This window comes from Penicillium rubens (genome assembly GCF_028828025.1).
Source record: "Penicillium rubens strain IBT 27055 chromosome Unknown utg000004l_segment0_segment0, whole genome shotgun sequence".
Lineage (NCBI taxonomy): Eukaryota > Fungi > Ascomycota > Eurotiomycetes > Eurotiales > Aspergillaceae > Penicillium > Penicillium rubens.
In genome coordinates this window covers 3,066,485-3,092,488 of record NW_026890602.1, presented here as the reverse complement: position 1 = coordinate 3,092,488, position 26,004 = coordinate 3,066,485, and the positions used below count along the sequence as shown (strand labels likewise).

The following is a 26,004-nucleotide window of genomic DNA, read 5'->3' as shown; positions in this document are numbered from 1 at the left end:
TAAAAACGAGTGTATATGCTCTCTTCCATTCTTCTGTTTTCTTATGCCTCTTCTTACATATGGTCAAGTAGCTAGTATTTCACTCGCAATTTCAGTGTATTTGGACGTGAATGAGATAGCCATTATCAATTCTTTACCCTCTTCCCACCTATATAATTGAAGCTGTGGCTATAGATATAGCCCTTATTTTTAGTCTAGACTGTTACTTAGGCTACTAGTAATAGAAAAAGATATCCTTCTATAAATTTAGAGAAAATTAGAATAAAAAACTTGGTATAGCCTATAAAATCCTTTAGAATATTATCTCTTAGTAGAAGATATACCTATAATAATCTCGATATTCGATTCTTCTAACGAATAAATAGAGGACCTAAATAGCCTACCTTAATCTATAGCTTACCGAATATGTTAGCTAGCATATTAGCAAGCCTTTTGCGGATAGAGAATTAACCTTCTTCTGCTCTTCTCTCCCTCTAGCCTTTTCTGCCAGGTCAAAATATCCATCGAAAATTTACCCACAGAGCTCATTAGCTTAATCGCCTCGCTATTACCATACGAATCATCTCTCGCTGCCTTGGCCTTAGCAAACCGCCGCCTCTATACAATTTACAACCCCTATCTTTACCAATACAATGTGCTCCACAGCAACAGCTCTGCTTTGAACTAGGCGGCGGGAAATGACCGGATCGATACACTACAGAAGACGCTAGATACTAGTGCCCCTTTACCAACGGAATAGCCGAGAGGCAAGGATCGGAGCATCCTGTGTAGGCCGCATCCGATCTCGCTGGCTGCAAAAATAGGTTATACTAATATCGTCAAATTTATGATTAACCGCGGTATAAACCCTAAGATTACGACCCCGGGGTGGCTAACCCTACTAGGACTGGCTGCTGACGCTGGCTATGCTTCTCTGGTTAAATACTTGCTACAAGCGGGAGCCCAATAGGGAATTGAAAACGTTCTAGACCACCGGTATATATACCTAGCGGCTTTTGAGGGCCATAAGGATATGGTCGAGGTGCTTTTGTCTAATACTAAGGAATATAGGGATAAGCCCAACAAAGCAGAACTGATAACTGAGGCCTTATTCACGGCCGCCCGTGCGGGGCATATTTCAGTGATTCAGTTACTACTTATATATAGTGTGCAAGTAAACGTCGCTCGTTTTAGACGGAGTCCTCTAACTATAGCTACGACCAACGGAGATAGCGAGTTAGTGTCGCTACTTATTGCGCACGGTGTAGATCCGAACTTCGTTATAGATCAAGAACGGTAGCGTATCGCGTTAACAGTGGTAGTGATCAAGGGCCACGAGGAAATCGTCCCGATATTAATCCCCGGAACTACAAATCTCTACCGCACTAGAGCGTTAGCCACCGTAGTTAAATAGGGGAAGCGACAAATCGCTAAGATACGACTTCTAAGTGGCGTACACCCTTAATTCTGTCCGTCCGAGATTCCTAGTTTATCGGATAATTTATCGGGTAATCGAGAGGAATAGGTGCAGCCTCTTCTCTTTGCTGTGTAGAGTGGCAATCTAGAACTCGTGTAATTGCTCCTAGAGTATAGGGCAGATATAAATGTGGAATACTCCGAATACCCGGGCCGCGGAACGGATAAAGATTTAGACCACGTCCTATTCTAGACTATAGAGGATTCTAAGGAGATAATAGTCAATCTACTACTAGAAGGTGGTGTAGATCCGGAGATTACTAATATATTCGGACAGCCTCTACTCTTATATACCGTTTATAGTAAATATAAGGCTATTATTCGCTCCCTACTAGACCACAGTGCGAATCCTTACCGGGCGGTAGACTATAGTGGTAGGAAACTAATAACATTTTAGTAAATAAAACAATCGACCTAGGTAATACTATAAGAGGCAGAGGTGAAATAGACAAAGCGATATCCGTATTAACCGTTAGCAATCTCCCGTTATTTTCTTTGCTTTTACGTCTATTATAGCACATTTATTTTTAAAGGGCTAAATAATCACACTAGACGCCACGAGGAACGGTATCTATAGGCTAGCAGTATATAGTAGTTATCCGCTAGTAGACGCTTTATATACGCTACTCGAATAGTGATACGAGTAGACATAAAGAGTATACTAAATCCCGCTCCGGTCTAGGCGATAGCAATAAGACCCGCTCGCTAAGAGTTAGGTTACCTTACACTAGGGACCACCTAGGCAGTCTACCTATAGTCATAGGACTAACGAGGCCGTAGCACTATATATATACTTCTATCTAGTAAGTGACATCAGATAGGCCACTTCGGTATAGCTTACATTCGGCTTATAGTGTAGGTCTTCGGAGACGAACTCGTAAGGAGTTATTCCACTAATTTATTTATACATATACTAGGTGAGAAGGAACTTAATAGGCTATTAAAAAGGCTAAAGCCTATATAAGAGAAAAGTCTAGGTAACCCTATAGGCCTAGAAGTGATTTCGACAGGACTAGAACGAGGGCGATATAGCAGAGGTAACCTTAAAGTTATCTAAGATCGAGTAATTCTCTATATAAATATACCCTTTATACTCGTCGGATACCCCGTGGATTACCTATAAAAACCCACCTAAGAAACGAGGTAATTACTTGTTTATTGAGTATTTAGTGGATTAAGTATTCAGTGGATTAAGTATTCAGTAGATTGAGTATTCAGTGGTCTAGCAACTAACAAAGTCATCCAAAGGGCTAAAATCTATAGCCCGGATTTAAATCAAACAAACTCTAAGCCCCCGTTACCGGGTTTAAAATTGTTATTACGTCAATTAGAAGTCTCTTCTTCGGGCCCTTTAGTATAAACTATATACCGTTAGCGCTCAAATAAGGTAGGATCCGATAAGTCTATTCTACTACACTACCTGCCTAGATAGCCTATCGCGGTCTGAGCTATATTCGGATAGAGCGAATTACAGCCCACTTCGTCCCACTAGGCTATAATCCGATATATCGAATAAGATAGCATTAGACGAACCTCTCGAATTATAGAAACTATCTAATCACTATACCTTATCCATTAAATAATCTAATATATACTAACAGCGTCTCTCGAGATAAGAGCTTTAGGTTTCTCTACTTTTTCATTACTAGATAGTCGTTCCAGATAGTTTAGAAACAGTTATATATATAAATTTATCCCGAAATCTATAGGCCATAAAACGCGTGTCTATTATTAATCTCTTTAAACAGGTGTCCGTCATTATAACAGCCATTCGCTATACTAGTTCCTATCCCTATCGCAATATTTGATATAAGTTTTGGTGCTAAATTTCGAATAGTTGGGATATTCGGCGATATACGCTAGGGGGATACGAGCGGACTCAGGTATTTCCTCTCTAGGCGAAACCCCTATAGACTCAATATCGTATACACGCTATAATAGGAGAACGGCTATAGCGGTAGAAAACATCCTCTCTCGTCGATTGTACCTTTTATATATACCTAGCACTTTCTATCGAACTATCTAGTCCCGACATTTAAGTCCACAAAACATAAGGCTTCCTAAGAATCCTTCCTTAATAGAAAATAGTAGGTCGGGCAAGTGATTAAAGCTACTTAATAAGACTTCCGCTATATCCGCGATATTATAAAAATAGGGAAGGAGAGGGTCCTATTCTATTTCTAAGCCTAAGAATGATATAGAGGCGAGGATAATTTATAGTATCTCGATCTATATCTAGAGAACTATAAAGGCACGGAGCTTTATAGTATAGGTAGTCTTTCTATAAAGAGCACGACACTCCTCCACTTACGTTTAAAGTCGATAGACTTTATTCGCGGGTGTGTCCTATATAAATCCTTACGATAGATTAGTCGTCTATAAGTCGAACGACACCGGATCGCTAAACATTAAGGCCTAATATTAAACAGACACTAGTATAGTTGCTTTTAACAGTTCGTCGGTATATATAGAGATATCGATAAGGTTATTATAGATAAGTTCTCAAAGATAGGGATATTCTCCCCCTAGATAATCCTATAGCCGCGTAGCGCTTACCTAATAGATATAGAGCTATACAAATATATATAATAAAACCGACGCGACTAGGTTTTTTATATTTTTCTTTCTCTACTCTAAAAGGAGTTTAGTGCTAGCTTACAGATAATAGCGAACTATATCAACATCGCTTTAGAATAGAGCGAATATAATTAAAATAACGTAGGCTACTAGAACCTTCTCTATAGCTAAGGGGTCCGACTAGTTATCTTTCATTATAGTCGTACGAAGACAAGCAATAGCCTTTATAGACTACTTAATTAGGAAAATATCATTCCGGTTTAAACCGGGGTTCGAAAACCTACGATATAAGGCACCGATACCAATAGCTATATAACGAACCTCGGGGCAAGATTCACTAACTTAATAGATAAGAACCTACTAGAATAGGTCGAAGTGATACCTAGCACACTAACTAGCAGTATACGAACGGAATAAATATAGATAGTCGCGTTCTATCCGCGATAAGCTAACTTAACTCGTATCGAGGACGTAGACTAAACCAACCGATTAGGCTTATTACTAGCCTATATATATAATATTTAGAGCACCACTATTTATCTTCGCGGTACGCGTATCTCGGACTTCACAGGTTCTCCTATCGGGTAGCGCCGTGTACCCTTAGTATACGCGTCTAGCGCGAGTGTATATAAGACAAGCGGGTCGAGTTTCGTCACATTTCTTATAACGAGATCTTTAAAACGGTTATTAGCGCCGGGCTTACTACCTAAGTGAGATCCTCGGGCCGGGTAGATCGGTACATTATATTTACACGGTACGGATCTCCTCGTCCACTAAGCGTTCACCCGACACTTCTCCGTAGACTTAGGGAACTTACTTATAGGTCACACAGCCCGTTCGGACCTTCGATACACTAGTCCTTTTTCTCTTCGCCCTATCACGTATCACTAAGGTTGATTGGCTCCTAGGTGATAGGGTATATAGATCTGATATAATAGGGGTGAAATAGGTACGGATAGGTGAACACCGTAGGACAGGAGGATTTATAGACTTCAGGGGGGGGTCGCGTAAAAGCCCCCGCTCTTACAGGATTTCCGGTGCATCACAAGGACCCTCTATTAGCGGCTGTGCCATTTCGGCCTTATCCAATCGTGGTTCGGCGATGTTGCTAGGCAGTGGGGTCACTGTATTTGGTGCCTAAGGCAGCAATATCAAGATGATCTCACCGCCGACCTTCAGATCTTCGGATCTCTAACAGCAATTATCGAGTGAACCATACGAAAGCTGCAACAATCCAAATGAATACAGCACCCAGAGATGTGGCTTATGTGCGGCAGATAGTCGGGTGGGTGTCGCCCGGGTGAGAAATGGGTGAGCGCCGCTTTACGGTCGCGCGACCGGGGGTGATAAGGGTGAGTGCGCTATAGACAGGGTGAGAATGAGGGTGAGAATCACCCAAGTCGCGCGACCACTGCACTGGCCCCTTCAGCTGAACTAACGGCAGATTATCACTGGATCATGTTGCTTTCCTTTGAAACGCTCGGCATCTTGGCACCTGCATATAACTAGAACTGGAAGCATCACCTTGAGAGGAGTTTCTAGACCAATCTGATGGGTTGATCTGCTTAGAAAGCTATCTCAAAATCGAGCTGAACACACCTATATCGGGACTTACGTAACGAGCCAATCAGATTTATCCTACTAGAATCGACTGATCACTCTAGTTAGTTATAACTTGCTGGGTAAGATAGGATTACCTAAGCAGGGACAAACCCCAGGCGTGTCATAAGAAAAAAGAAAGTATAATGGTCTCGCGAAGAGCTCTATCAACCTAATCAGCAATGAAATCCTCCTTAACACTAAATCTCGTATGGTGACTAAAGCATGTAATCCCGCGTTAGGCAGTGACGGTAGCACCCTCTTCAAGTGTTTAAGTCTCAATTCATAGCAAGTTCGCTCGCTATCTTAGCGATATCTTATCATGTGATTGTTTGGCACACCGCCCAAATTTCATGCCGGCATTATAAAGAGTAGCTGACGCGCTTTTGCCAGGTTCCACTTTTAGCCTTAGTATTCCCTTTAACTATTCGGACTGATTTGTTCACTTCGACTCTTATCTATACTTATAATAAAACCTTGGTTAATACCTCGCTATGTCATACCCGATTTTACGTGGCTAGATAACGTCCGGCCAGCCTCTAGCGATCGAATACTATCAACTCCTCGGCCAACGCACCTATAGCTGCGTAAATTTTGGGGGTGGTTCCATAGATATCTACGACGCTTTTCTCGATCTTATTATAACTGGGTCGGAATACCCTATGATAATCAGATTGCTTAGCTTCTATTCGGATTGATTTTGAAATGGTCCGATGGTACTCGAATCGAGGAAGTGTTATCTATGTAAGTTGCACGAAAAGTAGGTCTCCTAGTCCTAAGGGTGATCTGCTATGGCGAGTATACTAATATACCTTATGCACTAGTTTCGATCCTTATGACTCGCGTGCTAGGTGAAGAACTAGGTCAAGTCTTTGAATCCCTTAGTGACGAGGATAAAAATTCAATTCTAAAGGAGCTTAAAGGCTATCTAAATATCATACGAGGGTGGTCAAGTCCCTAGGGTGGGCAGAGAATTTGCTCTCTTCAAGGTACCTCGATAAGGAGTGTCCGCCTTCCCGGTCATTCTACTGGTCCATTTAAGTCAGAGGTAGATTTCAATGAGTACCTCATACGGCCTGCTTGGTCGGGTGGCTTCTTATTAGACACGGAATACAAAGATACACTCAATCGCGCTAAAATGATAGGAAACTTGCCTTATCGCGTTATTTTTACCCACGGAGATTTAAAGTACCATAATATTCTGGTATAAGGCGGCAAGATCACCGGATTTTTGGATTGGGAATCGGCAGGCTGGTACCCTGAATATTGGGACTTCACTACTGCTTTAAGGTTCACTTAGGAGGATTTTTGGTGGTACAGCTTTGTGATCAAACTCGGTGGAGGCTTATATTTGGTAGAGATGGATTGTGAGAAGGCTTTAACTTCTCTGACCGGTGCTTCTTACTATTGGTAAACCAGTGATATCTAATTAGCCTCTTTTATATTTATGTTTTCTGTTTTAATTAATGTCTACCGACTATATTTCGAACCGTATTACGCGAAATTACTAGTATATTATTTGAGATAGTAGACGTATAATATTGTAATCTAAACCTATAGGATAGCTACCACTATAGAACTTGTGGCATTTCCTATAATCCTATACCGCTTGAGCTTATCGAGAAACATGCCTATAGGTCTGCTAGATACACTTAGCGATTCGCAATTTAATAGAAGTTGGGCGTAAAACATACCTTGGTCATTAGAAAGGTCTCTTATAATCTATATAGAGATAAAGCTACCAATGGCCGCGGCTGGATATTGTTTGCGGCAGATATAGCATTTACGTTTCCCCAATTCTTAACCTCGGTCTCTAGTGCTCCTAAATTGTTATATTTTAGTATCACCTATCTATTGATTGTCTTTTGTAGAAGAGCTAGGACCTAAAGGACCTAGATACGGCAAGTGATACCTAGAACGTTCAACTGATTGTCGTATATCCTTATAGTCTGATCTAAGTGACCTTCATATCCCGTAGGGATATTAGCAATTCTGAAAAGCCCGATAAGAAGAAAAGATTTAAAGACACCCGTAGTGGGTCTATAGCCGGGCAACTAGCCACTACCTTGCTATGTGATATAGTATTTTGTGCCGCTAGTGTCGGGATAACGATGAAAGTAGAGGCCCTAGTGGAAATCATTTAGAACTGGCGGATGATTCCGAATAAAAAGGATAATATAAAGTCTATTGACTTTGAGTTTTGCTAAAGATATAATCGACTGCGGTTTAAGAACATAATATGGTATAGTGATAATCGTTGTAAGTTTACGGCTATTAGTGATATATAGTTCTGCTAGGGATAGTATCTAATATATAGTTTTATTCCGCGGCCGAGCACCATCTAGTATAGTTAACATTATATACTCTATAAGGTAATTGTCATAAATAGCCTTATACATATGTAAACACGAATGGGTCATCGGAAAGGGAACTAGCGGCTATATACTGACTGCCATTCGTTAACTTGAGAATAGAAGTGTACGCACGACGTGAACGCGCGCACTTCGCAGCCTTGGCCTGTGCAAATAATCATATAAATACCACGTCTTAGGGGCTTATTGGTTTAAGGTAAAATGTTATATACGTATTTTATTATATAGGAGTATTGGTGTTCTATATTGGCCTCGTATAGCTGCGAGCGGTACACTAAAACAAGCTAGTTGATCTGAGCGCTTATAGTATCAGCACCATCTTTTAGGTGGCTACAGGTACGCAAATTCTCAAAGCGAGGAGGTGACCACTACTACATTGAAAGCGGAGGACTAACCAACGAGCAATATATATCTAATTATGCCTTCTACTAAGACTGACGTTGATAAGCGTACGTAATATAAGATGCGCCGCACACGAGCGAAGGCGGGGAAATGAAGGAGATCATCAGCTGTTTATGTAAGTCGTATCGCCCTAAGTCGTGAGGATCGCATTAGTATCGGATGTGATACCGCGAGGTGCGCTTACAACGTGGCGTTAAACTAACGTGTATAAGGAGGTTCGGGTGTTAACGGCCTTAGCGAAGGGGAGCCATTCGAAACCGCTTTATCTCTTCCTCTGGGACGGCAAAAATGCTTGGGAGAAAAAGACTTGATCTACTTAATGGATGCGGAGAAGTGGATCACCGAGCTATAGTGCGCCAGACTTTGTTTCTTATCAGCTATGTGGTCGACGGTTGACCACGAACCTACGCGATAAGTCAAACTTGTACCCAAATGAGAACCCCTTAGAACACAACACCTTGATTATGCGAGGATGCGAATATGGTGCGTTAACAAAGGATAGAAAACTGTAAGGGAATCTTCTGCTTCACATCGTCAAATATCAACAGCTTATATTTGTGTCCTTATACGTCGTTATGCTTGAAACTAGAATTTCGATTGAGACTGTGGAATAGATCATGCGCCGATATATCAGTGATACTAGCTCAGCGAATCTCCGGCGACTTCGATATGGATATCAATGGGTAAACGGTTATATGTCTAAGTTGCTAGACCGTAACTAGGGGTTTTTAGCCTGGGAAGCTTTCCTCATATGTTAGTATTCCTACTCTAGGGTAGCTTCTTTGATACTGATCATATCACCTCAAGTTCCCCGCTCTATTTAACAATACGGAAGGTTTGCCCACACGAAAAACAGCCAAGAAACCTTCTTAGCAGATATAGGAACTCCCTAGCTAGCAGTTCCTTTCACTGAGGATGGCCTTATTCCCTACTGCCTCCCTTATTTTATCAAAGTGATCGCCGGCGATGATTTAAAGTATATTGACCCCTTGAATATTGGTGAATGCGTGCTTATTGATATAGCCTAGTTGATATTTGCAATATTTTGGGCTATAACATCCTGCTTATCTCCCCGATATATGAAAACTACTTCAATGATGGCCCCTAGGAGTTCAATCCTTACATACATATATATAGTGAACCTATTATGGGTCTCGATCCATTTATATATGCAAATAACGACGATCTACGGGTGTATTTCGACCCTTTCTATCACGTATTATCCAGTGGCGTAGACAATTTGTGATCCGAGGTAGGACGGGAAGGAATAGCGACGGGGAGACGGACGATAGAACCAGTTGTGAAAGCTATATATAGGAACGGAAAATACAAAGAGGAAATAGTAAGGTAAGAGCTGATAGTTAAGGAATCAATTTATTATTTGTCCGTATGCGATCAGCTTAGGAACACATTAGCGACGGGCAAGCGTAGGGCGACTTTCCTACATACCTTATGATAGGGGGAACTGTAAAGATAGCCGCGAGCCTAGGCTTAATAGTAACTTCCCTATCGATTCGTCTTATAATACTATGCTTAAAAGCACCTCCCGGCTCGCTTCTCGCCGAATCCGATATATTGGAGATAGGTATAATATTGACGGGGCCGGGTAACTTCTTCCATTTAAAAGATGTGTTCTATATCCATACTATGAAATTCCAATCCTGAGAATAAGATTAGTAGGTCGTAGACCACAGAAAATTCTAACCATACTAGAAGGCCAACTGTTTTAAGGAGAGGCTTAACGAAAGGCGAAACCTCTTTAAGCTCATACTTTAGATTCCCCTTCCTATCATTTTGGGACGTTATGCCAGAAAGTGCTTGCGCGAGAGTATCTAGCAGTTTCTTTGCTTCTTCGTCGAGAGATAAATCTGTCATACTGAGCTACGTTAGTATACGATATGAGCGAGTGTGGTGAATTCCGATGATATATCTCAACTATCCAATGTGCCGTGGAATCAAATAACGCAATAGAGTATATAGAAGGAAACATATACCTCTGCTTTCAAGCGGATGAAATTTGGAGCGATCGAGGTGCGGATAAAAGAGGGATTGCTGTCATAGAAGACACGAAGATAACCGTGGGGTAGGAGGGGCACTTCGATGATAGGTCCCGTGACTTTTAGTGCCCGTCGTTCGGTTCGTCGCGTGTCTATGACAATCTATTAAATCGCAGCCCGACCAGTGAAGATGCTATTGGATCTCACCCATCCGTCCTGATCCCTAGCATACTTGGTAGTACATTTTCTCTACCTACACCTGATATATGTCGAGTCAGTATTCACGAGGCATTTTCTGCGTATTATCCGGAATTTGCTTCTAAGGTTCTAAGGTTACGAGCTATACTTACGTTATCAGTGCTTGCGTGGTTGCAACGAAATGCTAACGCGGAGACATAATGACCAGTAGAGTAATAAATATCACCGCTTTTAAATAAATTCCTCTTTCACATCTTAGAATGGTTGTGATAGCCGCAGTGATGGACGGAAAAGGTCTTTCGAAATCCGACCGGATAGAACATACTACTTCAGGCAGATCGGCAAGACTTCTGCGAGAATGACTTCGCATATAAGAGAATAATATCTCTTCAAAATGGTCTGCGCTATCTATTAGACAGTCACTTAAAATGCAGAGGTCAGGTAGGATTTGCCCTAAAGGGAGCATTGCTAGGTAGGTTCTATGCCTTTACTGGAGACTTTCTACCAAGCTAAGCTGAGCTTTATAGACGTGGTGCGTACGATACAATAGGCGTCAAGAAGCCGGTTGCCCCGCCTCCACCGCCAAAATAATTTTGAGAAATCACAATTGGTTGATATTCAAACTTGATTGAGGTCCTATTGGTGGTAGTATATTCTTATAGAATGAGAAACTTCACTTATATTATATATACCGCGTGCCCTACATCCGGATTGAAGGACGGCCATTTCTCATTGATTACCTCACCGTTGCCATATTGTTGTTTTATTATTCATGGACCAGTCCAGCCCCCAAATATCTACCACGTCGGAACTCGATACCACTCCTATCAAGGAGAGGTAGGATGAGCCGTCCTTCGCTTTCGATCCGCCGACATTTACGCCTCCATTCCTAAACTTCAACCCCGCGTGGACTATTTGCAATATTGCTAGTATACAAGGTCTGTTTGGTTTACTAAATAGGATTAGACTCTAGCTAACCATTGTAGTGCCGATTGTGGTTGTTACAAAATTGGGCGTAAGATACGTTACTATCCCGTGTACCGAAGAACTTTTAAATACTTGCTACTAATTATTCCCTAATCGGGGCCTTATGTTTTCTATCGCTCAGGTTTATACCGGCATGATGAAGATATCGTCCCACTCGACTCTCCACGGATAGGCAGGAATGGCTATATTGTAATTTCTTGACTAGGATATACACTACTCTATTAACGACACCGACGTATACTTAGCAAAACTAGCGAAACGACTTTAGACGGATATGCTTGTTCGGATGGATAGAGGGCAGATAGAACATATCCAGAGATATAATCTACCTTTGAGGTTAGGCACACTAGTAACTTTGAGGGAGGAGTGCAATTACTGGTTGATTGAGGTTTTATGGTATGATTTTACCACCCCTAGGGTTAGGTTAGGAGATATCATAGATCTACTAGCATACTTCAATCTATAAGTCGGCGTTTCTCTATTACTCCCCGTCTCGATTTGTCGGAGCTAGTTTATTTCTATTATTTCTTCCTTCTCCAGATATTACAGGCCTTTTACTATAGAGGGTTGCTAGGGAGGGCAATTTAGCACAGTAAGGGAAGCGCTCGATCTGTATCTATAATTAGTGCATTTATATCAAAAACGGGGTCCGCCTCCACCGCCAAGGTGATGCTGAGAAGTCGGACTTGCTTAATATTTAAGCTCGATTGAGGTCCTATTAGTGGCAGCATAAGCTCCTCTACTTCTAGAATGAGAAACTTCGCTTATATTATATATATCCCTTAACCTATATCTAGATTGAAAAAGGAACATTGATTGCTTTACCGTTGCACTATTATTAGTTTATCCTTATATTCTATACACTTCTGCCTCTTATTTCTCTACAATTGAAGTTAGGTATAAGAGCCCGCGAGCTATATGTTTAGATCTATGCTAACTTACTTCGTCTGCAAATAGTTCGAGCCTTATATCTCTATTGAAAGCAATCAACGCACCGTTATATAGGCCTTGATTATAAGGTTCGCGATATCGTCAATCTAATATATATAGATAGAGGCTAATATAGATTATAGTAAAGTATCATATGTTTTTAATACAAGTATACTTATAGATATAAATGCGTGGAAACGGCTCCGCTATTTCTATATACCGATAAGGTCACTAAAGGTCTCTGTATAATAGGAGAAGTGGTACTAAGAAAACAGAATTTCAAGTATCGATATAGTAAGTGTCGTGTGGCTAAGCCTTAAGGTTTGAAGCTAGGGCTTATTCTCGCTTCTATTGATAAGCACGGTAAAGCTATAAAGAAATTGATAGTGTGAATTTAAATAATAAGTTATTAATTAGACTGGTAACATCGATATAATAGCTCTCTAAAATTACTAAGTAATATAGGAATTATCCAATTAAATAATCACTTAAGGCTTTTAGAAAAGGTGTTCCCTCCTTTATACCCTTTATAGATCATAACCCTCTAATTTCCTAGAGTTAATTATATCTTTATAAGAACTCGCTAACTTTTTATCGGATTAGCGTCTAAGTCTATTTTCGTACGATTTATATTAAAGCCCTAATAGTTACTTATATTTATCAATTAGGCGAACCTATAGAAAGCTATAAAGTGTCTCCATTCCTAGGTAACTATTCTACTAACTATCCTAGTCATATAGCATTTTACCTCCTCTTTTCCTTAGCTATATCTATAACGCCAATAACACCTACTAAGCCCCTTACCGCGCAATTACTATAGGTTATAAGTCAATTCTATATATTTTTCTTTAATCTAACATATAGCAGATATCTAACTAACTATTTAGTCCGTGAAATAGATAACCCTTAGTTTATAATTGAACACGGCGATATCGCTACTTATATCGTCTCTTCGGCCCCGTGTGATAATAGGCCTATTACTACCTATCTACTATCCGGTATTCTTTCTCGGCATATAGGATATGCCCCTCCGACGTTCATTAAGAATCTAATAGGGTCAAATACTAGTAATACGGACTTAGAATATATAGTCGTGCTATATAGTCTGCTAATAATAGATATCCTACCGCCTAGTTCCCTACGTATACCAATCAAGCGTATACTTTACTCGTATAATAGGGAGGACCTTATATGTTATCTTATAGATAATTTGGACATTAGGGTAGAGAGCCAGCTAGGAAGGATATGATATCTCTATTAGCCCGACTATAGGAATTTGGCCACTGCATTTCGAGCCGTTAAGGTAGTGGAATCATTGAAAGCCTAGGGGAGATGGTTTTTTTTTGTATGAAATTTGTTCAGCTCATAGTTAGACGTTGATTCTCCGATGAATGGAGAAAGAATGGACTTTTAGGACTGTTATCTAACACAACCTTTTTTGCTTCTGCTTTAGTACCTACTCTATATTGTATTGCGTGATAATTGATTTCCCCCCGTATTCTAATACTTTATTATTTCTTTCGATTTCTTCCATACGAAATTTCCTAGTACGTTCTAGTTTAGTAGTTACTTTTAAAAATTCCGTGCTATAGGTCATATATGATTCAGGCAAAGATTGGCATTAACAGACGAAGCTCGATATGACAAGCCCTTTAGGGTCAAGGTAAAATTATATGTTTATTTATAAGGTGTATGAAATCTGAAAGATCAGCTCGATAAGAAGGTCTGGCTTTTTGTCAATTGTAGCCTACTATTAGACAAGTGACGGACTTATTTCCGTATATTAAACAGGGATACCGCTATAGTTTGTGAGTATATAAACATAAAAGAGCTTCTCTTCTAGTTTGATTATATTTATACCTCTAGATAACTATAACAAAAAAGGCCCATAGATTGTTTCCCTATTATCTCACTACGAAGCCTACTGCCGAAGTGGGTTGATCCTTTTTTCTTCCAAGACAATCACTCATCAGTCTAGGGAGATCAAGAAAGCGGTAAGTTATATGAACACACGCAAGGATAAATTTCTCGCTCACTATAAGATATCAGAGAGTATACTCGAGCCTCCAAACATCGAGCCTCCAAGAATCATTAACTTTTGGCAAATGCCAAATACTACTATCCACAAAAGCATAAGAATCGAAAAATTGCCAACAGAGATTATAGATTCTATTATCGAGGCTAGTATTTTTTCCGAGCCGCTTAGATCACATGATGCCTTATATACTCTATAAGCTTTTTGCTAGGAGGAGAAGGACTCTATCTTTAAAACCAGGATTCACACTACTCTTAGAAGCCTTTCGCTTCGGAAGAGATTTGAGACTAGTTAGGAACTCTACCCTAACTTTAACCATACGAAGACTCGTTAGCGTACTTTCGATAAAACCGCACCGCATGATTTAGCCTCAAAAGCAATCGTCGATTGTCCTTAGTGCTTTATATTTCTACTCGATCATCAAACAGTTCGTCCCTACTCTTTTTATTAGGATAGGCAAACCCTCTATCTGATTATAGCAAATTCAAAGAACCCTGATTTGATAGAGCGGACAATATCTGCGATAGAGCCCCTCGACCTCCTCAAACCTATCTCGGTAGAGGGATATATAACGATATTACAATTCACTACCTAGGATGCCTAGTTGTTCTAGTGCTACTAGAAACGTCTTCGATCAACACCTAAAATTGAATTAACTCTTAGGCTAACGGAGATAAGGAATCTATACAAATTTACCGATATAGATCTAGCAAATTAGCTACTATACCGAGGTATAGATCTTAGAATACCTAATCCAAATAACGGACTTCCGAATTAGTATCAGCTTTTATACCAACAAAACCCTAAACCAATATTAGGTTAGTTCTAGAGCCATAACGAAGAGATCCTAGAAGACCTCTTAACTTATACAGCGAGACGCAACTACGTAGCCGGAGTCGTATAGATCTCAAACCACACCGAAAGCTATAACGACTAGCGCTAAGCTATATCTATAGCTACCGATAAAGTGGAGCGGGAGAGCGCTAAAATATTTGAATTCCTTATACAACACCCGCCTCCGGGATATAGAAGGGACGGCACGGGCCGCACGGGCCGTACACTCTCTAAGGATCTTTTAATCACAATCGTCGGTAGAGCGTGCTCTAAGAGTCGTATATATAATATACACCTCTTAGACGAATGCTCTAATAGTGATATACAACGTTTAAAAAGCGATAAAGCACGGTTAGAAGAGGTTACTATTTAGAAGATCTAAACAATTCAAGGGTTAAATAAGACTGCCGGAGTGGTTAGTATTAAAGTTCAAGCGAGGAAAGCCGGTCTAAAATTGGTGATAGAAGCTCTAGAGACTTTCAAAGGATAGGGTAGCATTGGTCGTTGTACTCAATCAAGTTGGTGCCCGAGGTCATACTATCTCACGCTTAACTAAGCAGCTATAGGCTCTTCAGAGCTAGGGCTTTCTTAGGTGGCGGCCGACCCCGCAGATTCGGTTATGGTATAGACTAGGCGTCTTAATAGGGACGATTATATATTTATAAAATTCCGTTTCTATATCGAGTACTATAGTCTTCTTATAAGTCAGGCTACTATAGATAAACTACGAACCTCTCGTATTTACGCTAGTGGAGTGGAAAAATCCAGTGGGGAAATGAGTTTCCGGACAACTCTTAGGGTCAATACTTATATCTACTAGTTTTATCCAGATTTATATCGAGAAATGTAACTAGAAATATCTCGATTCGAATATACCAAATATATAAAAACCCTTAAGTCTCGTTATCTTACCTTTCTATCCCTCCTCCTCCCAGTTTCAATTACAACTATTCTCTACCAAGCTAGACTATTTAGGCCTAGTATAGGGACGCAAATATAACGACAGCGCCGAACAGATCTCCTCGTTATAATAACCAACATCCATCGGAAATAGAGATCACAGGATTCGTCGTGTTTTCCGCTTCCTCTAACGGAGCTAATATAAATTCCAAAGTGAAGCGGTCTCTACACTTATAGCTAAAACGAAGATAAGGCCCTTTTATCTATGGTAGGGGAGATGCTAACATATATACGCGGTTTTTGCGATATAGGGCCGAGGAAAGCGACGCGGTAGGTTTACCGAAGAGCATATTAAGCTAAGACTAATAAATAGTAGTTCACTCGGAAAATCAAGGAGGCTATAGGCGAAGTTAGCTTTACCTATCGTTAAGGCCCCGTTATCGTTATCTCCTCCGAAAACCACTTATAGGGCACTAGGCTTGCGTATCTATCTCGTCCTATAGTATCTATCTTTCGGGATCTTTCGAATATCGACGAAACCAGAGTGACTTTTATACTATACCCGTAGGATTTAACGAAAGAGGAAACGCGGGAAAATTAACTAGTTAAGCGGAAGCTATAGCCGAACGAAATCCTTTTCGTAAAAGGATCGGTTAGAATAGAGATAGAGGTTCCTACTAGAGGCTCCTTTATCTAGTAAGGGAACACTAGCGCACTAATAGGGCCTAATATATATAGGCTAGAGGTCTTTAAATTTATAACAGTTTAGGTAGCTCGCGTCCTAGGGAATCGGTAGTATTAGACGCGGAACCTAGACAAAAAATTGTATTAGTTATAAGATATAATAAAGGATATAAGTTACTACCAATACCTAATACTTAGACTTAAAATATAGAAGTCGTTATATATTAATAAGAATATTAGTATAGCTAGCTCTTAGAAGCTATATAGCTTTAGCTTCCTCGGTAAGAGATAATCGGCGGAAAGTAGGTAAGACCGGGGCGAATAGAAGTGCAATTCCCTTACCAAACTTAATCTCAAACCTTCTAAGCTTTCGCCCCTATTAAAGAGCACTATAAGTATTGTGATCGCTTAACCGCCCTAGGTAACGAAGGAAAGATAGTATCGACTAGACACCGCGGACCTATCTCTTAGGATATATATAGTCTAATCCTTACGTCTGTAGCTATTCTTCCTCTTCTAAGGCTAGAGAAGACTATTAAAGGATAGTTTATAGGCGCACGACCTATAAGCGTGAACTTATACCACATGAAATAAAATCTATAGCTATACTAGTTTCCGTAATAGCTAGAGAGAGGTCGGCTTCTAAAAACCTTAAAAAATGTTCTATCTAAATAGATAGGTCGAGAAGTAGACCCTCCGTAGTGACTAGTGGATTACGGCGAGGTGGCATTATTAATACGTGAAAGTAGGAGTCGCTTAGGTAGGTTAAGTCCCCCCTACCGCTAACTTAGAAACCTAGAAGGTGACTAAATAGGTATAGTATAGAATGTATCCTTATAGGGTTAGTTAGTTACTTAGAATATAGACCCGCCTAGACTCTATAATAGTAGATATATACCCCTAAAATAGGTATCTTTATAATAATAGCTCTAATATATAAGCAATACGTCTTACTAGAGAACCGCGAATCCATATACTACCTATTAACTATAGCAAATATCTTTACGAACCGATCCGTATTAAGGCTTAATATCTTCACGCTACTAATAGTGTGTTTCAGGGTCTCGAAGGTATAGGCAAACTCTATTTAGTAGATTAAAACAAATTGACTAACTACTTAGGCCGACACTAAAAATTACCTAATAGAACTACCGGATTCCCTTCCCTTAGGGAATATTAAGACTTAACCGGGCAAGATCTACCCTCCGAATATATATAGCTAAGTAGCCCGTTAGACATAAGACTTTATTATAGTAGAGTATCTATTTAAAGAGAAGATCTAATACGCCTTAGCGGAGGTCTTAGCGCTTTACCGTATAGAGAAGCTAGTGATCCCGTGCTACTAAAGGGAAATGTTACTAAAGTTTTGTCTATCGAGTATCCGGGAGCTTTAGCTTTAAGTAAAGTAAAGCTACTTATTATAGTTAAGTCCTAAGGGAAGTAAATAACGGGGTGGTATAAATATAAGAAATTCGGAAAGAGTGATAGTATAAGGAAGGCGCTAGAAGAATTTAGACCTACGTAGTAATAAGGAATATAGCGTTATAATACACGGTATACTCGGTGACTAATATAGTGTAAATAGGGATATAGTAGAAAGAGGGCATATATTCTAAGCTATACTACTTCTAGATATAGGGTCGCGTTCTTAGTACTTAAATTTGTAGCTAAATTGCTATATTTTATATCGCCGCCTTAATACCGCTTATAGTCACTAGCTAAATCAACCGATATACCGAATAGCCTTAACAGATTTAACGAATAACAATACTAGTTAAGGTCTAGGGACGGAATAATGTCTTTATAGGGTATACATTCTAAGCTATACTATTTTAGGACGATATAACCTTTAGACATTTTTATACGTTATTAGCGGTGTCCGTTTATTACTTACAGTTAGGTTTCTCCCCTATAAGAAGCTACTTACGACCTTAGATAAATCAGGGTTCTACCGAACACTAAGGGTTCCAATCACACTAGTAGAGACTAGCACAAAACTTACTCTAAATAGAACCACTCTAAGTCAGTATATATCCCCCGTACCTACCAGAATGTTACTAAAGCCTACCATATAGACTATACGTATCCAATCTAATTTTAAATGCGATCTTTGTAACTAACAATTCGATATATACTATACCCTCACTTATTTCACCTTAGATATTCCGCTAGGGGAAGATAGCAAGATTTTTATTACTATTCCACTAGGCAAAGGTCAATTTAACCTAGTAGTGGACTAAGCTATTGTTAGACGAGTTAGATTCTACCACACCGATCTAAGCTATTTACGGTTATTAAGCTTCGATCCACTTTTTACCGCTAAGTTCGGTCGTTCGTATACTAAGACCGCGTTTTATACTTTAAGTGAAATAATATCTAAATACACTATAGTAGCGCGTCTAGTCTATATTTTAAACGACTAACGCGGTGTCAAATGGTTTAAGGCCTAAATAGAGCGCTTTTACGAACTCTAAACCCATTTTTATAAACAAACCTTACTATAAAACTTCTTTATAAAATTTTGTGTATAAGAGACAAATTGCAGCAAAGCCTAGACTTCGAAGAGCAGAGGAATATCTGGCAACACCGTATATAACTAGAACCGGAATTAATACACTAGATAATCTGCCCTAAAGATACCTATAAGTCCGAAAGTGCTAGTAATTCTACTTTGCTATTATATACCTACCCGATATTTGATTAGTAAGATAATACTTTATTTAGTATTACCGTATTGGCTAGGAAGGAGTATGTTAATCTATTGCTCTTCTACACTAAAGTGGCCCGCGCTATATCAAACTCCTAGTGAATCCTACATTGAAAGTCCCTATAGCCATTCCTTCTATAGAATCGTATTTCTTGGTTAGAGATTGTTAGAAGATAGTGATATAATTTCTGGAGTCTATATTTTCGGTATAATAATAGAGAAATTATCATTATAAACGTTCGAGTAGAACTCTACGTGGAATGCTCTCCAATTGTCTAGCTTGGAGCTGGAGCGTATTGCTTTCAATAGCCAATAAGGAGGCAATAAGCCGGATATGATAGGTCAGTAGTAAACCCCGTGTTCTCGTCTAAAGATAGGGTTTCTTATATACCTTGGACTCAACCCTGGTATAAATGGAGTTTCCCCTTATCCCTCTTCTAGACTTCACATTTTTGCCTACTTGTGAGGCTGAATTATAATTTGATCCCTTATTTCAGCCTTAACTACGATTATCGGGTAATTTGCGCTCAAAGCTTATATAACTATTTACTAACTCTTTCTTTCCTTAGAACAATCGCTATTCAAATGGAAGATATGACGGTGTTATTCCACTATAGCCCGTCTAATTCTAACTATATATCTAGTAATTGGCCGTTTTCTAGTTATATCAACGAGCTCTAATATGATTATCAGATAGGAAACAGCAGTATAGATAACCAAATCTACTCCTACTACTTAGACGCCGGGGGAGAACCTTAGGGAATGATTAAGCAACTACGGACCCACCCCGTCACCGAGGAGCAGCTAATTAATAAAGTGAAGGAAATTTATACTAGTCTTGTTATAGTGGAAAAGAATTGTATTAAGATCGATAGGCAACAAGCACAATCAAAGGCCGAATTATCACAGCGTTAGTGGCAAACGCTCGTCTCGCTACACCGAACACTACTTTATAAACACTATGACTTTTTCCTCGCCTCCCAACACCTATCAGCTAGTCCTATTCTTAAAGACTTAGCCGATAAATACGCTATACCGGCGCGTATATGGCGGTATGGCGTGTACTCATTCTTAGAGCTATTACGCTAGAAGCTCCCGGGCTTAATAGAGTATATACTTGATTTTATCTACCTCTCGTACTCGATGATAACACTACTACTAGAAAGCGTGACGGACTTTAGAGATACTTAGATTGAGTGTCTAGGCGACTTAGCACGGTACCGGATAGCCGTGGAGGAATTCGATAAGAGGGACCGCGAACTCTAGGCAGGGGTATCGAGGTATTGGTATAACTAGGACGAAAACTAAGAAAATGGCCGCATCTAGCATTATCTTACTGTTTTAGCTCGCCCGGACATTCTTTAGCAGCTCTTTTACTACACGAAAGCAACGATTAGCGTGCGCGTATTCCCAATTGCTTTCGATAGTATAACTAAGCTAGTCATTCCTCTAATGAATATATAGAGCTAGAAGGGGAATTTAACTACTTCGTTTGTGACTACTCACGCTACGCTTCTTATATAAGCTCCGGTTAACGAGTTTGTTTCTCGGGCGAATGTGTTTCTTACTACTCTACAAAACGAGATTAGCTAGGTACGTAGGAACGGGTAGCAAGGTATGCTATTTATGTCTTACAATATCTCCGCAATATTTCATTATAGGAGTAAATATAGAGTTATAGAAACAGATTTCACATTAAAGTTACGTAATCCTACGGCGGAAGATCGCCTATCGGTAATAAAATAGGTATCCGGTGCGTCTACTATAGCTAACCATACTATATATAGCGATCTCTTATCCTAGCTTCTATTCCGGGTAAGCTCTCTCACCTTTTATATATTGATTATCATGCTAGGCCAAGTTAGGGACGTAAATATGTATCCGAGCGTGTATATCTCTATGGCATTTATATAGTGTCTTATACTTAACCTAGCGGCTATATAAAGACTAGAACCCCTGGTTCCGTGGTCGTTACTTATAACGTACCTAAACAGCTTATTTGATCCTAATACGATCATTTCGAAGATCGAAGACGAATCATTCCCACTTCTTAATAATTCAACTATATAATAGTTACCGGAGGACTTTTTGATTAGAGGATAGGTATAGAGCCGTGTTTACTACCCTAAAAGATTCTTCGAGGGAGCTCCTATAGAAGACAATAGACTATTAATAGAAGGGTATTCGATAGAGGTTGCTAGAAGACATCGATATCTTTGGCTTAGAGTGCGGATCGTAACTATCTGTTCGTCCTATTCCTACTAGCAGATTCTAAACTGACTATATATCTTATATTAGTTCACCCGCTAGATGATATATGATTAGACGCGATAGTTCACACCCACCTAATTAGTAGACGAATTTGCGTAAATAGCATAATCTTCCGCTTATCTCTATGGCTCACTCTCTAAAAATCCGTCTTAGAGTGGAGGTTCTTCGGAGTCGGAGTCGGTACCTCCTTCGGCACTATCCTTATCTATTACTCCTTCTGCGAACTAGTGGGGGAAAATCACCCCTAGAGAGATCTAAGATAGATACTAGAATATAAGACTTCTTAGGACCATTCTAATTGTAGCGGTGACTCTATTTTAGCACGCCGGAAACTATAGCCAGCCCTTTATAACGTAGTGTAAGGATCTAGTAACACAGTGGACGAAGTTGAAGATAGGCTATAAACAGATGAAGAAGTTTTCGACGTGGCCGAAGAGATTGTATTATTGTACCTTTAGTTCTAAGGCAGATATATGAGGCTTTCGATCCTATACAAATCTATATATATCCATTTCTTGAGGTGGTTCACTAGATATCTCTCGCGATATATAGAGACAAAGCGTTTTATCCTATATAATAAAATTTATATTTAGGATAGTAGTATAAAATAGTGAATGCCCAACCATCAATGGAATTATGTTTAAGCTGCCCATTCTAAGTAATTAAACCGGTTCCTGAACGGACTCTTATAATGCTCTTCCGGCGGAGATCCCAATGTCGAGACAGTAGGCTTACCGAACGAACCCGTATAGGGCTATTTCAGCTATGTGAGACACTAGCCACTCAGGTTGACTTCTTCTTTCGTCTCTCGTTTTGCAGTGCCCAAAATAGTTTGGCCGGATGCCTTAAAGCCCCTCTTAGGTAGCTCCTAGGTGAACGCCTAGGAGTTCTTTTTGCCTTTATATCTATCATCTCTGTATACCGGTGTTCGTAGACGAAGAATATATTAAGGTAGGCCGTTAAGGGCTATAACAAGAATAAGAGCACTCGCGGAAAACCGGGCTATATCGTTAGGTTGTTTGTCCTAAAGAACGAAAGGGGTATCGATCTCTTCCACAGATAAAATGGAAAAGCCTATGATATTAGGGTGATATTGAATAAACTTGGGAAGGAAGAGTATGTTACTATACGCTCGCTACTTATTCCTAGGGGAACACTAGATATTCAAGCTGCTCGGTCCCACTAAGCGTTATATTCTATTACTATCTGGAAGTTCTAAATAAACCATGACTTTAATAAGACAGCCCGGGTGGCTAATACTAAGGTTCAAGTGCGCTAAGCCGGCCTACACTTGGTGGGAGAAGCTCTAGAGGTTTTCAAAATTAAGTCGAGTTGATCATTGTACTCGGTAAAGTCAGGGACCGAGAAATGTATATCTAGGGATTGTCCAATTCCCGTGGATGCCTGTCTTTGCGGGAGGATAGACGCTTGTTAGCCTAGGAAATCTAGAATATGAAATATATGGTTTATCCCGTAAAGGGTAAGCATTTTATATGTCCTATAGATAGTGCTCGGCAGATAGGATAGCTCTTAGGGGGTTAGAGTTTTTCTGCGCACGACTCGCAAATCAAGTGCCTATATAGAATTGTCACCTAGTGATCTAGTTGTATATAATAGATCTTACACTCTAAAACACGCCTTTCTCTTTCCCTAGAAAGATCCACTTACGCCTTTTGGTACCTCTCCTTCTCCTAGCGAAGTTCACTTTAACGCATTCGATTTTTCTTTTTCAACCGTTTTACTTTATGGCGGACTTCCTTATTAAGCAGCTAGAAAGCGTTATCCTAATCTATTATTAGATAAGGACGAAGAAGAGGGTGTAAGGAACAAGTACTAAAGTAGACGGCTTCTTCTTTTCGGTTCTTTTACGTTTCCGCGATCGACCCTTATCATCGGCTATATCGATAAACATACTCTCGGAATCTTTATAGCTATAATTATAACGAGGGGCCCTCCGAGGTCGTAGGCTACCTAGCTAGAGGTTTAGCAGTTCCTCGTTATCGGCTATAATAATAGTGTTAGAATAGCTTACTATCGTGGCCCGGTGTTTATATCGGAGGAATATTAATCCAGACGGGTGTAGGAAGAGAAAAAGAAAATATTATAGTAAGCAACGGGCTAGGGGAAGGACTTTATACCTAAGACTAATAGTGTCTGATATAGCCCCGGCACTTAATAGGACACTAGTGAGTAGTATTATATGATTAGATGTCAAGCCTACTTACGTCGAGCAATTAAACTCTCCGGTCTAGGATAGATATCTCTCTATCGATATTTTTTAATAGAAAGGAATATTTGGATTCTCCTTCTCCCTAGTTACGTTTTCCATCTTTATTACGAGTAAGTGTTTTATCGGCTTTCTTTTCCTATACCGAACTCCGGTATAAGAATATATATCCGAGCATCCGTATCTCTATAGCATTTTTGTGTCTCATTCAAATCAGCCGCTAAACAACGACTAGAACTGTTGACTTTGTGGTCATCATTTATAACTTATCTAAACATCTTATTTGATCCCCACGTCCTTATTTTAAAGATCAAATATAGATCATTCCCACTTCTTAAGATACTAACCTATCAGAATACCTTTCTAGTCTTTCTTATTAGTCGTAAATAAAATACAGAAATTGCTAGTCAAAGATCACAATAAAGCCTATAGTGGTTAAAGTATAAGTATAATAGATAGAAGAGTGCGGTGGGAAGATACAATCGTTCGGAAAATAAACAAATCTAACAATTTCTAAGCTAAACTAAACTATAAATAAGACTAAAAGCAATGTATAAGGCTAGCTCATTAGAAACAGTAGGCAAGCAAAAATTTAGTTTGACACCGGCTTATAACAAGACTAAAGGAACGTATAAAATCATAAGTCCTTATTATACTATACGCCTACGGTCACCTCGGCGTCGTCTCCGCTACGATTCTTAAGGGGGTATCGGGCTACGTATCTTTAGTAGCCGAATCTAACGCTTAAGCTCTTTTATCTCTATCGCCGAGTCCTTTCTTATCTTATAAGTTAATTTTCGTCTCTATATAGACGAGGCTAGGCCACGAGCTAGCTCACTACGGTATCTTCTGTTATGGTTATAGCTTAACTGAATAGAGGCGTCGCTCCTATCGTCGTCACTTTCACTAGCCTTAAAGTGATTCCTCGTCTTTGATCTGCGTTAGTTTGTGTTACGTGTAGGCTCGCTAACTTCACTATTATAATCTTTATTAATATCGTCTAATCTATACTTCCTACGATAAGTATTCTTAAGCTCCTCGGCTTTCTAATAAATCACTCTATTACTATCTAAGGTAGAGCCGGCTATAATACGACAGATAAAAGTTCGCTCTTCTAAAGTAAATAGACCGTCTTTCTATTTAATAAGTATCCGAGTCTATAGATATACTATACCTTTAGCGGGTAGTAGTAGATTAAGAGGATTAAGCCCCTACTTATTATCGTCTTCGACCTTCTAACCGATACTAATAAAGTCCTCCACGTCCTTTCGCTAGTATTTCTAAAACTCCTTAGGAAGCCCGTTCCTAGTCCCAATTACTTTAGCGGTGCCGCGAGTCTTCGTGGTCAAAACACGTTTAACCCGGCTTAGGTTATAGCTCTTATATAATCCAGCCCGAATACGATAGATCAGCGTAGACCGGCTTCCGTAGCGCACGAAGATCTAAGAGCCGGTACCTTTAGGCTACTAATACAATACTTTAGCCGAGTGTAATTAGCGTTACTATTTTATAGTTCTCGCTTCTAGGGCATTAAGTCCTATAGGCTGATTACCGTCGATATTAATATCCGATTCGGCACTAGACTCTTTACTAGCTAAGGGCTAGCGAGTCTAGTCGGGCTAACTCTCGCCACTATCGGAAGTAGAGTCGGTATCTTCTATAATACTAGGATTTATTATCCCGATCTATTACTCGGCCCACACTTAACTAATATTCTAGTTCTTAGGAAGATAATATCTTTTATTAAAGATCTTTAGAAGAGCGCGTGTCTTATTATAAGCCACCTAAAACTCCTCCGGGGAGCCTTTTACTACTACCTTATTTGCTTC

The 26,004-nt window shown here is 39.7% G+C and overlaps 2 protein-coding genes across 2 annotated transcripts; one reads left to right on the top strand and one right to left on the bottom strand.

Moving 5' to 3' along the window:
• Positions 1 to 21,232: 21,232 nt before the first annotated feature.
• On the top strand, positions 21,233 to 21,747 carry N7525_011129 (DNA/RNA-binding domain E.t1.c1-type; the record flags this gene model as incomplete). The annotated part of the gene is made up of 4 exons (XM_061215359.1): positions 21,233 to 21,270; positions 21,339 to 21,411; positions 21,465 to 21,492; positions 21,629 to 21,747. 4 exons carry the CDS (start codon positions 21,233 to 21,235, stop codon positions 21,745 to 21,747), a joined length of 258 nt encoding a protein of 85 aa, XP_061067871.1.
• Positions 21,748 to 22,731: 984 nt separating this feature from the next.
• N7525_011128 (uncharacterized protein) lies at positions 22,732 to 23,919 on the bottom strand (the record flags this gene model as incomplete). The annotated part of the gene is made up of 3 exons (XM_061215358.1): positions 23,783 to 23,919; positions 23,691 to 23,717; positions 22,732 to 22,914 (listed from the first exon to the last, which is right to left on the bottom strand). Exons 1-3 carry the CDS (start codon positions 23,858 to 23,860, stop codon positions 22,732 to 22,734), a joined length of 288 nt encoding a protein of 95 aa, XP_061067870.1. The 5' UTR covers positions 23,861 to 23,919.
• Between the last annotated feature and the right edge of the window lie 2,085 nt (positions 23,920 to 26,004).